At 39.1% G+C, this 15059-nt stretch overlaps 1 protein-coding gene across 6 annotated transcripts; it reads left to right on the top strand.

The window, feature by feature from the left end:
• Positions 1-126: 126 nt before the first annotated feature.
• Positions 127-14551, top strand: UBA3 (ubiquitin like modifier activating enzyme 3). Of its 6 annotated transcripts, none has more exons than XM_085236198.1 (18): positions 127-145; positions 981-1022; positions 3674-3794; positions 4719-4799; positions 6921-7003; positions 7499-7579; positions 8219-8262; positions 8579-8643; positions 9427-9582; positions 9715-9817; positions 10305-10418; positions 11487-11540; positions 12014-12050; positions 12131-12212; positions 12924-13024; positions 13146-13209; positions 13295-13349; positions 13760-14551. In XM_085236198.1, exons 3-18 carry the CDS (start codon positions 3675-3677, stop codon positions 13846-13848), a joined length of 1329 nt encoding a protein of 442 aa, XP_085092324.1. In that variant the 5' UTR covers positions 127-145; positions 981-1022; position 3674; the 3' UTR covers positions 13849-14551. The 6 variants fall into 6 exon arrangements, with proteins under 6 accessions (XP_085092324.1, XP_003210224.1, XP_085092323.1 ...); XM_085236197.1 differs by lacking the exon at positions 127-145 and adding an exon at positions 738-843 and having other exon boundaries at positions 10308-10418; XM_003210177.5 differs by lacking the exon at positions 127-145 and adding an exon at positions 738-843.
• The last annotated feature ends 508 nt before the right edge of the window (positions 14552-15059 follow it).

The raw sequence follows: 15059 nt of genomic DNA, 5'->3' as shown, positions 1-15059 counted from the left end.
CCCGCCCAGTCGCCGCGCAGGCCTCGGGCTTCGTGGTACCGCCCCGGGGCGGCTCCGGGCCGCGGGGAAATGGGAAAAGAGAGCCGGGCACGCAGCAATCCGCGCAGCCGGCACGGCGTAGAGATGCTTTCGTCACTGGCCGGCTGTACGTCCTGTTTGTTTGTTCTGCACAAATGTCACGCGTTTGGTGTGTGTGAAGCCGGGTAGCTGTGCCCTGAAAGCGGAGTGGCACGCAGGCTGCTGGGGCTTTTGCAGCCCGGGGTCACGCTGAGGGCTGGCGGTGAGGACTCTGAATCCGGACAGCAGCTGCGGTGATTCTAACTGCTCACATTAAAACATTTTCAGGGTCTTTACGCTTTGTTTCGCACGGCTTGAACGCACACGCCTGGCACGGGTGTGTCCCGGCACGCCGGGTGTGGCTGTGATGCCTGGGGTTTGTGGCAGCTTCTCAAATCTACAAAGCATTTGCATTCCTCAAAGTGCGTTCAGGAGCCTGAGGCCATAACCGCGGTCTGCGTGAGCGCTGCGCGGCTGCTTCCCAGCTCTGCGCATAGACTGAGAGCAGCGTGTTTCTGTGCACAGAAAATACTTCATAGCGTAGCTGGTATGATAGAGCTGACTGCTGGAGGCGAGCTCCATCTCCACAGTGCTTTTAGTGTAAGCTGTACTGCACTCTCAAGGACCCTCATGAACCAACCCCCTTTCCCCACCCCGCCTCGGCGGCCATAGTCGCCCGCTGTGGCGACGCACCGCCCATGATGGCGCCGCGCATGGCGGGAGCCCGGCGGCGCGCGGGGAATTGTGGGAAGCAGAGGGAAAAAATATGGCGGATGGTGAGGAACCGTAAGTGCCCTGTATGTGCGTGCTCGGCCGCCCCTTCCCCACGCTTCCCGGGGACGGGTGGGCCCTGGGGTCCCCTCTCCTTCCTCCCCGGTCTCTGTAGCGCGATACTGACCCTTCTTTTATTCTCTCTCTTTTAGGGAGAAGAAAAGAAGGAGGCTAGAGGAGCTGCTGGCGGATGGGTTAGTGCGGGGCTGCGGGCCGGCCCGGGGCAGGGTCAGGGACAGGGAGAGCGGCAGGGGCAGGCAGCGCTTGTCGAAGGGCGGCTGGCAGCGAGGGGAGTCGCAGCCCCGCAGAGAGGTTGGGCCAGCGGGCGGCTCTGCTGTGAGGGCCGCAGAGAGGGGCTGTGGGAGCAAGAAGATTGAGGGGGTGAGAAGGAGCAAGGGGAAGGTGGAAGGGCGCTTGAGCAGCAAGGACTGGGGAAGAGGAATCTCCTGGGGAGAGGACCGAGGGGCTCACCCGCAGCGCGGGGCAGGTTGTGGGCTTGAAGCTTGGCATGATGGAGGCTGGTGTGCTGAGAGCTTTGTGGCAGGAGTGGGAGAGCTGCTGCTGGCCGGGACCTGGCAGGGCTGCTAGACTAGGAGTGGGTGACTCAAAACTAGCCGAAAGTGAATATTTCAGTCTACAGAACAGCTGCTTCTGCTTCTTAAAGCTCTAAATTCTGCGCAGCCTTGAAAACTAACATGCAGAAGTCTCTGACCTCATCTGCTTCCATCCCTTGACTGTTCCCCTCCATCTCCTTGTGGCTCTCTTCCCAAAGCTCCCAGAGCCGTACTGGGGTGAGGGTCACAGAAACCCCGAGGCATGTGGGCTGTGGGGTGCATGCCACGTCCTGCACAAGCATGGAGCGTTGGGTGTGCGAAGGTGGCAGGAAAAAGTGTGGGCCTGAAAGGACTGTGGTGCTCTGATGTTTTGAATAAAATCTAAAATGCAATGGAACGCACACAAGTTTAGTTAAAGTCTAATGAAGTGAATGCTTGGTTGTGCTGTAACAACACAAGAATAAACCTGTCTCTGAAGCTAAACATAACACCTCATGTTGAGTTGCTAGTGTTTTTCAGATCTCCACAATGCTCTGTAAAAACCGAGCTAATATATTTGCAAAAGTGAGACTAGGTCTTGCCATCTTAGCACTAAAAAGAAAAATTCACATCTAAACAGAGAAGTACATCTGCTTAGTGGCTGCTTTTATGGCCTGTAAAGAAGGAGTAATAAATCAGTCACCAGGCTTAACTTCTGTACTTGTTTCCAGAACAAGATAAAATCCATAAAAGCAATTATTATGTTTTATATTCACCCATATTATGTTTGCAGAAGTTGTTTCCTACACATCCTGAAAACTGGTTTAAAACAGCTGAGACTGGGATTCAGTGGAGGAAGAGTTTTATTGTCTTCCTGTCTTCCTGAAATCTTATTTTGATGCAAACTGGGAAAAGCAAGTCAGAGGTCAGAAGATCCTCTATGAACTTAAACTCTTTTTAAAGAATTTATTCAACTGCTAGGTTAACATACCTAAAGCCAACAGTCGACCAGGAAGGAGTCAGCAATCAAAATACAGGCAGAATCCAATATGTTTATAGTTGTTTTTCAGTTAGGTTTTTCTCCCATTACTGAAAACCTTTTGCAAAACTATGACCTAGAAGTTAAAGCCATCCTACTGTTTTGTCCATCTTCTGAATTCTGAATGAGGATCGAGAGATTCACAGTCTAGATGTGACCCAAGGAAGTAATAAATTCTAAACACCGACCAACAGTTACTCATGTAAATTCTCTTCGTATTTCTTCATAGGAGGAAGCAAATGATGCTTCTTATCAATGATGCTTCTTATCAATGATGATCCAGCCTTTCAAAGCTCATTTATAACCAGCTTAGTTTTGTATTAACATAGAGCAAACAATCATTTGTATTTATGTGCGGAGCTCATACTTAAAAAGGGAGGTGTGCTGTGTTAAGGAAAGGCTTGTTCCTTGTAGGTGATCTTACATTAGGAAATTATTTAAGTGAGCTGATTTTGAGCTATTCCAGTAAGTCTCTTAACAGTTTAATTTTATAGTTGTGTACTACTAAAAGTGACCTGCAAAAGGGGAGAAAGGGTAGTGGGAGTATTTCATATAAAATTCTGCCTCTGTAGTTTAGAAGAAGAGAACTGCAAGTTTATTTTTCAAGTCAGTTAGTAACTACCAACAGGCTCAGGAGACAGCTGGAAAATGAGGATGTCATAAATACCATAGTACTCATGGCAGGTGAAGATCGTTCAAAATTCATACCTTTTCATAGTTGTTTAAGCTGCTATAGAGATTCAGATGTGATAATGTTGGGGCACAATAGTGTTGCTCTTCTAGTGTCTCACAATTGCAGTTACACAGTGATAATTCTAAGTATGTTTTGTGAACTTTCTTGAAAAGTCTATTAAAAAAAAGATAAATGCTCAACTTTGTTGAGGAAAAAGGACCTTCAAAATCTAAAGGGCAGCCTCTTTTTTACGTGTTCTCTTAAATTGTGAGGGAAATCAAAGCAAAAAGAGTAGACCCTTTTTTTTCTTTTCAGGTCAACTTTTACTAGTAACAGCAAAATCAGCGGGATTTATTGAAATGCCAGTTTTTATCTTCTGCATGTTTGTATTACTGCTTACTGGGTCCACTGATGAAGCCCACTCCTGGAAATGTTCATGCACATTACTTACACGCGTAGATGATCAACATAAATATGTGGATACTTTTGCATGGCTGATCAGTAATTTACTTCTAACCTATACAAGAAAAAAAAAGCACGTTTTAGAAATGTGGCTATTTCTCTATGGTTTTGCAGCTGAATTTACTGTGTTCTGTGCAGAATGGCTGTTGATGGTGGGTATGGGGACTCTGGAGACTGGGAAGGTCGCTGGAACCATGTAAAGAAGTTCCTCGAGCGATCTGGACCGTTCACACATCCTGATTTCGAGCCAGGCACTCAAGTGAGAAACACTTACTTTAAATTAAAAAAAAAACAAACAACTGTAGTGTGTGTTGGAAAGTAATGTAAGTGGTTTCATTAATTGACCATCAGCAATATATGAATAGTAAACCTGCATGAAGACACTGTATTTCAGTTGGCGAATGTTATTATTTTAGAAGAATGTGTTGTATTCTTTTTATATGCTTGTATTTCTAAATTGTAAACTGTCAACTGCAAGCTTGCCATCATATAGAAATGTATTTTATGGTACACAATAATAATTATTCTCCATCTTGGAGTTTCACATGAAAAATAGCAGTGTTTGTCTTTTGATTTTTAAATAATTAGGCACAGTAAAGAATTTTTTGTACTTGAAGAAATTAATAGGGGTACTTACAGAATTGGGAAAGATATTCCATAAGGAAAAGCAAAATTTGAGCTCTCTTAATTTTTTTCTACTTTCCTTGCTTTGGTATCTTTTTTTTCAAAGCTTATAGTTGAATGTACCTTTCCATTATTTGCTATTTTGACTTTAGACTCTAGTAAAATAGTTAACAGAAAAAAAAAATTACCTGGCCAGCAATCTATGTGTATTTTGTATTATATGTAAAAAAGCACCTTGGGGGAAAAACAAAATAAAAGAGCTTTTCTTTTTTTTCACAGACAAATTAATACAAAGAGAATACTGATACCAAACAAAGTCTTGCTTTCCTTTAAGTAGAGATATAGGAATTACATGAGCTCAACAGGTGATTAAAGTCCAAGTATAATTGCTCCTACAAGCTTAAACTGTTTTACTGATCTAACTTGTTTTATATGAAGTTTATTGGGCACTGAAAATTTATGATGACGCAATAATTAGGTGTATGAAACAAAGGACAAATCATCCATTTTCCTATATAGTGTATTAATTTTTTGTTTGTTTCTTTTATATTTTCCACAGGCGCTTGAATTTCTGCTAAGCACATGTAAAGTACTAGTTATTGGAGCAGGAGGATTAGGATGTGAACTCCTAAAAAACTTGGTAATTACTCAGTTTTCATCTTTTTCTTATAATCTTAGTTATTCCTTGAAATGAGCTTGAAGGTAGTAGTGCAAGATGTTGTACTTATTTACTTGTAACTCTTTCAAAGCTTGTCCTGAGGAGCAACATGCTGCTGCTTATGAAGTATAGGAAAATGTTCATTTACAGCCTCAGGTAGGGCGTAATGTTGGGAATTTTCCCCAATTATGAGATCCTGGGAAATGAACTATACTATGAGTAGAAAATGGAGAGTTTATTATTAGCAGCCAAAGCTGAACTTAGTTTTTTATGCATTTGGATTAATGCAAAGAGATTCTGGAAATGCTGGAGCCACGTTATTTAAAAGTGAAAGTAGGAGAGCCAGTCTTACAGTGCCTATGGTGACCTCCTCGTTGCTGGAATCCATTTGGCTCTCCTGAGTAGTGACTCTCAGTAAACATGAGCTTATCTCCAGAGACTCAACACTCTTTCAGGATTGCATCTGTATTGCTGAATCCAGTCTGTGTAAAAAGCTTCTTTATTCCATCAGACCAACATGTGCTATCCTGTATGGAAGTGGCTAAGGAGGAATAGGTCTAAAACCAAAGGAAATACACTACGGAGTTACTGTAGTTTTCTTGACAGCAGCATTAGCTTGTAATGGATTCTCTGTGTGCTCTGAGAAGCAATTTTTAAGTGTTTAAAAATGCAGCCATGGGACAGTGTGCTGTCTGACATTTACCCAATAAATATGTATGAGTTTAATTTTTCAATTACTCTGTTTTTCTTCCTCATGGCCTTTTTTATTTGTTGTAATGTATCACTTACCAGCACTTAGCTTGGACTAACACTGTAGTAGTGACTGTAGTTTACATGCTTCCTTCAACAGCAGAAACTTCTGTCCTTACAGTTTACATGGAAAATGTGTGGATTGATATAGTAAATTATTACGAAATACAGTTTCTATATCAGCACTTACGAGTTGATTCAGTTTAGTATGGTTTTTATTTACTGCTATTTCATTACACTACAGATTACCTCCAAGCTTGAGGTGCTTGATAAATCATTCACCTCATGTGAAGTCATCCCAGATCAGTTAACTTAGGGTTTTGAGTTCCGTCTCTTGTGAGCAATATTGTTCTGGTACTGCTTTGTTACTGTTCTACTTAAGCAGGATTTTGCTTGAAGAGACTGAAAACTACACAGCAGTTTTCTTTCTTCAAAAATGTAGTGCTGATGAATTTAACTTCTGACTAGAGCTACTGTATTGTGGGCTTATTGGAGCATAACAAATTCACTCTGTTGCTAACTTATTTTGAGGAAAGACTTTTGTTAAGCGCTTTCATAAATCTGCCGTGTGTGCTCAGTCCCCACCTTTCAAAGGGATTTTAAGTTACCATGATTTATTTTTATAATTTTCAGAAAGAAATGCTCATAAGTAAATCTAGATGATGTTCATATGTATTCAGTGTCTTTGACACATCAGTAAAAATATCTTAAGGGCTCCAACATGTATGTTCCTCATGTCTCAGGCCCACTCTTCTCTTTATTAGGCTCTTCTGATCTGCTTTGATAATACTGGGCAAAAGCTGAACTCTGATCTGTGAAACAAAATGAGTGTTCAGCACTAAAGGTACCCAATATGACATACAGAAATTCTTACTGCTTTTCTTCCAGAGGTTAATTTCTGTTCTGAAAATCTTTAGTCCACTTGTTCATTTCATTTAATCAGTTTCACAGTGCAGCATTTAATGCAGTTATTCCACATGGGATGTAGAAAAAGCATAAAATAAGAAGTTTTAATTTTTTTATGTGTGACAAGATTGAGTCTTTATGGAAAAGAAAAAAAAAAATTGAGCATGGGACTCAATTTTTTGTGTCACTTCAGAACACCACAAAGCATTTCCCTTCTCTAAAGCCAGTGCTTTGACAACTGAATTGTTGCTAATTCCATCTGTCCAAATACCAGCATTAGCAACCCAGCATTTTAACAAAGAGAGCTGACATGCTGATCTGCACAGGGAACAAAGAACACCTACATTTGTTCCTCCAAAGGTTGCCTTTTTGGCATTCAGAATGAATCTTGCAGCACTGTAAGCTTTTCATTGCCCATTGAATGAGGTTGCCTATCTCTTTTCACAGGCACTGTCCGGTTTTAGGCAGATCCATGTTATAGATATGGATACCATAGATGTGTCTAACCTTAACCGACAGTTTCTGTTTCGGTAAGTGTTATTTTCATGATTAGTTCTTTGTATCTAAACAACACGTATGAATGCAATCACTATTTTGATGGACAAAATGTCACTAAAGGTTTCTCAACTTCCACATCACAATAGAAAAATAGTACTTGCAGTTAACTAAGTGTTAGGTGTTTTCTTTTTTTTTTCTTTTTTTCTGAAATCTGTGTTGTTAATGACTGATGAAGATAGAGAAACCAAAGTATAAAGCATCCAAATAGAGATTGTACTTTTTCTGGTGCCTTTTTTTAGTCAGATTTTGTGTTTGTGTGTGTGAGTGTGCTGATAACAATTGTTTCAGGGGTAGACTTTGATAACTCTGGGGCTTTCACATGTAATACTTTACAGGAGTGTCTTAATATTACCCATATCAATGTTGTCCTGTAGTAATAACGAATCACTTAATTCAGTATTCATAAATAAACTCTCAAAAGACTGAATATTACAAATTAATCCATTTGTAATTCCTTTTTTTTCCAGACCGAAAGACGTTGGGCGACCGAAAGCAGAAGTTGCAGCAGAATTCCTGAACAGTCGCATCCCCAACTGTGCTGTTGTAGCGTATCCTTTTAGAGTGAAGTAGCCCTAAAGACTTCAAAAAGCCTAGAAAACTCTGTAGGTGGTAAGAGTATCTGAAGTATTTTGCTGCAGTCCTGTTTTTTCTATACAATAAAGAACAGATTCATTCAGCTGATGGTTGAGAATTCTTTCCCAGAGTGGCTTTGACATGCGGTAAATATGCAAGGGGAAACAAGCCTGAGCTTTAAGAAACTGTTTTGCATGTTTCCACGGAGTCTTTTTATTCAGATTAGATATTCTTATTTTCACTGGGATGTTAGAATTACAGGCTTATTCACCAGAGGGTTTTGAGTGTGTGGTGGTAAGACTCGTTCAGTTATAAACATAGAGCAGCACTGCTGATGTAGGACTTTGTAAGAGCATGTTTTGAGCTTCCTGAATAGTGTTCTCTTCCGAGCTTTCTCCTGTGTGTGAATGTGACATTGTGTACCTTACTTCTTTTACCACGTGCTACAGCATCAGCTGTAAGAACTTCGAATATTCTGATCGCTTAGTTTTAAAAGAAGCCTCATATAAAATCGTAGTGATAGATTATATCATGCTTTGGCTTTAGACTGGCAAATAGAAAACAATAAAATCAAAAGCATTATAAATATATTCCTTTATTGTGCTTACATTCAGATATTTTAAAAAGATTCAAGACATGGATGAAAGCTTTTATCGACGTAAGTGGCATTTGTTTGCATGCCAAACACCACTGGTGCTTCAGGGGAACACTGCAGTTGTTTTTTGCTGTTTTCATGCTTGCTAAATTGTTAATTATTTTAGACTTCTACAGTGTGCTGAGTGTAGACTGACTGTTACAGATAAAACTTAAATTTACACTGATAAAATTTAAATGTATCTATCTAGGTCTTGGTGACCGAGGAAAAGTGGTTAAACTACAGCCAGTTTCTCTGGAAAAGTTATAGGCAGAATACATTGGTTGTTTTAAGAAGAATGCACCAGTATAGACTTTGAATGTCACTTTTTCCCCCCTAGAGTTTCATATTATTGTTTGTGGGCTGGACTCTATAATTGCAAGAAGATGGATAAATGGCATGCTGGTAAAGTATTAAATTTTCTTAAAGTCTGGTTACTGCTTGAGTATATGCAACTAAAATTGATGAGCTTTGCATAGACTATATCATTAAAATGAAATAAGGGCTATTCAAACTCACAGCTGTGTATATCCTCTTCTACCTTACTATTGTTGTGAAAAGGATAAAGTCCATGCTCTAACCTGCTTTCTTCTTGAGAAGTGTTAGTCAGCATTTGTGCAGTGCCTTGAAAGGGTTGTTTCAAAATTAGGATACCTAACTGGGACACTGTTCAGTTGGGTTTTGAAAATTGTAAGTGTGAAAGTTCCACAGCCTCTCTGGATGCTACCATTGTGATTTTTTGTTTTTCATTAGCCAAGTACTTGCATTTCTCCAACTTGTAAAAGTTGTCTTCTGTTGCCCCGCTGCTACACCATAGAATGCTAGGCATTAAACTGAGTAGTTTCATCACTGCAAATCTGTTTAAAAAGGAGTCACTATTTACCAATATTAAACCTAACAAGAATTAAAAAAAAGGAAAACATATCCTTCAAACAAACCAACCAATTCTTCTGGTTTACTATAAGAAAATAATAGCTCTTGCTGTGTGTGTGTGGAGTTGGGTGAACATGGTAGATAAAAGTCTTGTGCACCAACAAATATGCGGTGTTTTATGGACTCAAAATAGCCCATATACTACATCTTCAGTCTTATTTCATACCATTAAGAATAAAATTGTTACCGATTTTTTTCTGCAAGTTGTAAAATCAAACAAACAAAAGCACAGCAAAGTCCACTTTTGTTCGTTAGATGTCATTTTTACGTTATGAAGATGGTGTACTGGATCCAAGTTCCATCATACCTTTAATAGATGGAGGGACAGAAGGTTTCAAAGGAAATGCTCGTGTGATTATTCCTGGTATGACAGCGTGTGTTGAATGCACACTTGAACTTTATCCACCACAGGTAATTAACATGGATGTTTCCTTTTTTTATATGTATTCCATTTTCTGGTTTGGTTGTTTCTTTTCCAACTACTGTATGCGGTAGATTAAATCCTTTTTTTTCCTGTTTTTCTCCCCACCCCCGACCACTCAGGTCAATTTTCCCATGTGTACTATTGCATCTATGCCCAGACTACCAGAGCATTGTATTGAGTATGTCAGGATATTGCTGTGGCCAAAGGAGCAGCCTTTTGGAGGTAATTATTATGTTGCATTGACACTAAGGTAATGTTTCTAATGTCAACAGTTTTGTTTTGAGTTCAGTGTACACACCTACAATCTATCCTTCTAACCAACGTGATCCACTGTACTTTGGAAACTGGGCCTTCGCTGAGCTGGTGATAAATCTTTCTCTTCTCAGACTCACTCTCCAGTCCATTATTTGTTCATAGGTATTGATAGGTATCTGTTTCTCCTACTGAACAGTATCTTTCCTGACTCACAATGTAGCACGTAACCTCTTTATAAACCTGTGAAATTAAGACAGATTGTACATGAAATGTGTTACAACATAGTATGTTTGTAGAAATTATGTTCTGATTTGAAGTGTCAAAGTGTCAAGCTTTTGTATTTAAATGAATTACTATTTTTTACACAAATTAAAGGATGTTTTTAGGCAAAAAATAATGCTGTATTTCTGAAGAGGTCTTATAACCGTAACTTGTCTGTTTAACTTGGCTGCAGAAGGTGTTGCTTTGGATGGAGATGATCCTGAACATATACAGTGGATTTACCAGAAGTCTTTGGAAAGAGCATCACAATTTAATATTAAAGGTGTTACATACAGACTCACCCAAGGTAAGGGTATGACACTTTGCTAGTTAATGCAGTTATCCTGGATTGGCATTCTTTGCATTTATTGAAGCTAAGCTGGCAGCTGTGCTGGGAAAGAAATAGTGCTCTTTTCCACTTAACATCTTAAAACAGAAACAAGCAACTCATCTCCTGTGCCAGCACAAATATTTTATGATGAATCAGACGTTTAGATATTTGTGATGATTTATAGGAACTTCATCTGGGACAAAACTGAACATTCTATTTGCCATTTTATTTTTAACCTGTAGCAACTGCTACCACCTTTGCTGGATCAAAAAGCAAGAGCAAAAGAATGTGATTTGGCTCTTTTAGCAACAGCAGCAGTTTATGCCAGTTTATGCTGCGTAAGACTGTAGCAGGGTAGATTTTTGGCATATAAATGTGAACTCCAATTCTGAGATATAGTTATATATGTGCAAATGGCTGCACAGTTTTGAAGCACTTGAAAATAGCTTCATTTTCAGATACACAGCAGAAAGGAGCTGAAGCTTCAAGTTTTATGGATATTTTCTTGGGTATGAAGGCAATTCAGTTAGTCAGTAGCAGCAAGCCAGACTTCTTAGGAATTTGCTGTCTTTTTTGGAAGGCCTGAAAAATGAAAAGGGAACCTTTTTCTTTTTTAGTACAAACCTGTATGTATAGGAAAGCTTGCTTGATATTGGTCTACATACTGTGCTGTTTGACTGGGTGGACTGACTCAGAATTGGATGAAAGTGTTGATACAGCTTGTGCTTGTTCTTGCACAGGGAATATCAAATACAAGTTTTTCTCCTTCTTGCATTTTTCCAGTTAACCAGCAATAGAACTGTGTTTTACATTAATTTCTGGTGCTAAATAAATACAGCATACTTGCATTTAGAGTTTATTCACTAAAATAAATAATATGCCAAAGTACTTGAGCAGCCTGCCATTATAATTTATCAGTATGGAAATTCCTGGAAAGTGCTTAAAGTGCCTTTGGATACACCCTTCTGTAATTATTCTAGCTAAAAATAGTCTTTCTATATAGTTCTGGAAAAAGACAAAGCTATATATGTTTTGTTTTTACAGGGGTTGTAAAACGAATTATTCCAGCAGTAGCTTCTACAAATGCAGTAATTGCAGGTAGGCTGGAAGAACCAGAATGTCATTTCTTACTCATTTCACCTATCCTTTATCAACTTTTTAGTTTTTGTAAGGTAAAAGTTTGGAATAGGAAACCTGGGGAGGAATAACTCTAGTTTTCAAATGGGTGTAATTTATACTTACAGTCTTACTGTTGTTTTCCACTTGGAGAAACTGAATTATTGTGTATGAATTTTAAGCTCATGTATGACGGGGAGTGAGCAAAAGCATTTCAGACATGAGAAAAATAAAAATTGGAAATACAATATATATGTTTAACATAATCTCAGATTAGTGCCAATTCTGTGGAAGTAGTGCATGGAGCTGCTTTCAGGTGCTTGTTTTTCCCTTTCTGAAGTTTTTTTTTGGTCGGTTCTTTGTTACAAGTTTGTGCACTAATGTCTGCATGTTCTAAGATGGGTGTAGAAAACAAACAAATTGTTTTTTTGTTTTTTTTTTCTTCCTGATTCCAGCTGTTTGTGCCACTGAAGTTTTTAAAATAGCCACAAGGTACTTCATTTCTTACTAATTACATACATGGCTTCTAATGTAAGGACATGTATTAACATTAAATGTATTTGTCATTGCAGTGCATACATTCCTCTCAACAACTACTTGGTGTTCAATGACGTGGATGGATTATACACGTACACATTCGAAGCTGAAAGAAAGGTCAGTGCCACTAAAGGCTTGCAGGATTATTTCTTTGATTTTTATTGAACTTATTCCAGTTTGTTTGTGTTTGAAACTCACTCTCTATTGAAATTCTCTGGCCCCTGGCACTATACTCAAGTATTTCCAAAATTTTAAAAGCAGAAATTATAATGTTATTACTCTAGTTCTTTTCTAGGATATTGTTTTCAGCATGTAGGATGTGGAATTTTTTATTGTTCTAAACCTTGTATGCTTTTGGGGTGGTGTTTTGTCCGTGTAGCATAAGGAAGTTGGAGTGTGTTAATCCCCAGATCAACAGATACCCTGTTTGATGTCCTTATAACAGAAGATTTTCTTCTACTCATCAATTTACCAAAAACTGTTGCACAGTATATGTAATGACATATTTAATTTTTGCCTGCTTAGCCAAAGTTTCCTAATATTTTGAAAAGTAGTTTCTGGTATAGGGATATTCTTCAGACAGCTACCCTGTGGTTAGTGCTGGTACTACGTTGGTGTCTAAAAGGTTTGTGATGTGACCTGTGGAGGAAAATAGTCCTTGACTTTTTTGAAAGCGAATCCTTGAAGATTTCACCTGTTCAATGCGAAGCACAGCTTATGGAATAAAATACAACTTAAGAACAGTCAGAAGCAAATCTTCTCACAAAAGGTTATGATGGCAGTTGTTTTGAAAGACACAACCTGTGCTCCTATGGTGCTTTGTTGTAGGAGAACTGTCCAGCTTGCAGCCAGCTTCCCCAGAACATTGAAATTTCTCCATCAGCTAAATTGCAGGAGATCTTAGATTACTTGACAAATAATGCTTCATTGTAAGTATGCAACTATTCTGACTTATTTGATAATTTTAGGTAATTTTTACTTATATTTTTACCTGGTTGTCTGTGTCTGTTCTTTTTTTGTTTTATTTTGTTTTTAATGTTTTTTACATAGGCAAATGAAATCTCCTGCAATCACAGCAACCATGTATGGGGGAAATAAAACTCTTTATTTACAGGTAAACAGAACCTGCTTAATTTTGTTACATAATTTTATTTAAATTTACTTGCCTGAATTTGACATGAAATATTTTGACTTTTCAGACAGTAGCTTCAATTGAAGAACGAACAAGGCCAAATCTTTCCAAAACACTAAAAGGTAACATACAGTTGTCACATGTAGGTTTCCAAGATACACTTCTAAATAGAAAGATAGTCATTTGGCTTTGCCCCTCTGTATGGCATGTGTTGCTTCATTATCAAGTGCAGCCTGCTCTTTTTAGACTGTTTTGAGATGAACTTTCAATTGCTTCACCAGGTGACACCTGTCAAAGGGTATCACAAAAAACTATAACAAAGCAAGCTGATAACTGATGTAAACTAAAGGTGCTTTAGTAGTTGCTTGTTTAGTTTTTGATAAGTTGTTAGTTGAATTGGATGAATACTGGTTTAGCTAGTGAGTAATTTGCAGCTTTATTTCATCATATGTATGGTTTGTGTGAAGGACATTCATATTTATCTATTTTTAAATGTGGATTTGCTATATTTAAACTTCTCTTTCTGTTTTAGAGCTGGGACTTGTTGATGGCCAGGAACTTGCAGTTGCTGACGTTACTACGCCACAGACGATGCTGTTCAAACTTCACTTTACCACTTAATTTATGCATAAGTAAACTGGTTATACAGCGAGGGAAATCTGTACCCACTTCGTAAAACAAATGTACTCTGTGGATCTTAAATTAACCTGAAAAGTTCATGTTAGTACTGGCACTGCTGAAGGTTAGGTAATACAAATGAATCACCATATTTCAGAATTTTAAGTAGAAGCCAATATTTGGTGGATTATATTTGTATAAATACTTATTAATGTACAGAACTCGGATGTATAGGAATACACTTTTTCCCAAGTTTTTGTGTCAAAATGTTAATGCTGATACGCTTTCAGACACGTGGAAATTGTAGAGTGGCCAAAAGTCTTCTTGTTTTTTTAATTTTTAACATGTATGCATACATGTATATGCAGAGTGAGACCTTTAAGAAAGAACCACTGCGCCTGGATTCAAATCACAGCACTCCTGAATGCTTGCTGCCACTGTAAATCCAAGAGAGGGCAGTAGAACTAAAATGATCAATTTCCTTTTATTTGATACTGAGATTTGCTCAATTGTATGAAATGTGTGAAGTATTGAAGAGATTACTTTGTTTGCAGGTAAAACATAGAAGGGTGCAATGAAAACTACGTGAATTTAGGGACATGTCTGTTTGCAGTCACCCATCAGCTGCTGCATGCAGTACTGCAGAATTATGTTCAAGTATCATCAGTGCTGTTAACATATTTATTAATAAAAACCCATAAAGGTACTGTAGTTTGTGACTTATTTAATAGTGTGTATAGCCACAGTTAGAAAAACTGCATCTCTTGTCAGCTTTAGTCGCATCTTTCTTATTTCACAGTTGTTCAGTGTTGAGGAATGTTAAAAGGAGCATTGTAGGTGGGAGCAGTCAGTTCAGGTACCGAGCTTTATAAAACTATTCTGTGGTATGCTTCCTGCTGCAACCAGCAGCCGAAGGAGGCATTAAGGAGGGGTAAGCGCATATGAGCGTTCGTTGTATCGTCTGGAAGATGGAGGGGACGGGAGAGGAGGCAGCGATGGCCCGGACAGGCCGCGACACTACTGGGAATCACGGACAGCCCTCCTGGTGACGAGAGCTGAAGCGGAAGCGGTCCCTCTCCGCCATGACAGGTACCGAGGCGGAAGTGAACGTGGTGTTCCTTCTGCCATGACAGTTACCGAGGCGGAAGTGGATGTGGTGCCCTCTCCGCCATGACAGGTACCGAGGCGGAAGGCCTCGCTCCGCCTCGCGCGAC

The sequence above is a fragment of the Meleagris gallopavo genome, chromosome 14 (genome assembly GCF_905368555.1).
Source record: "Meleagris gallopavo chromosome 14, MGAL_WU_HG_1.1, whole genome shotgun sequence".
Lineage (NCBI taxonomy): Eukaryota > Metazoa > Chordata > Aves > Galliformes > Phasianidae > Meleagris > Meleagris gallopavo.
This window is presented reverse-complemented; position numbering and strand designations above follow the sequence as displayed.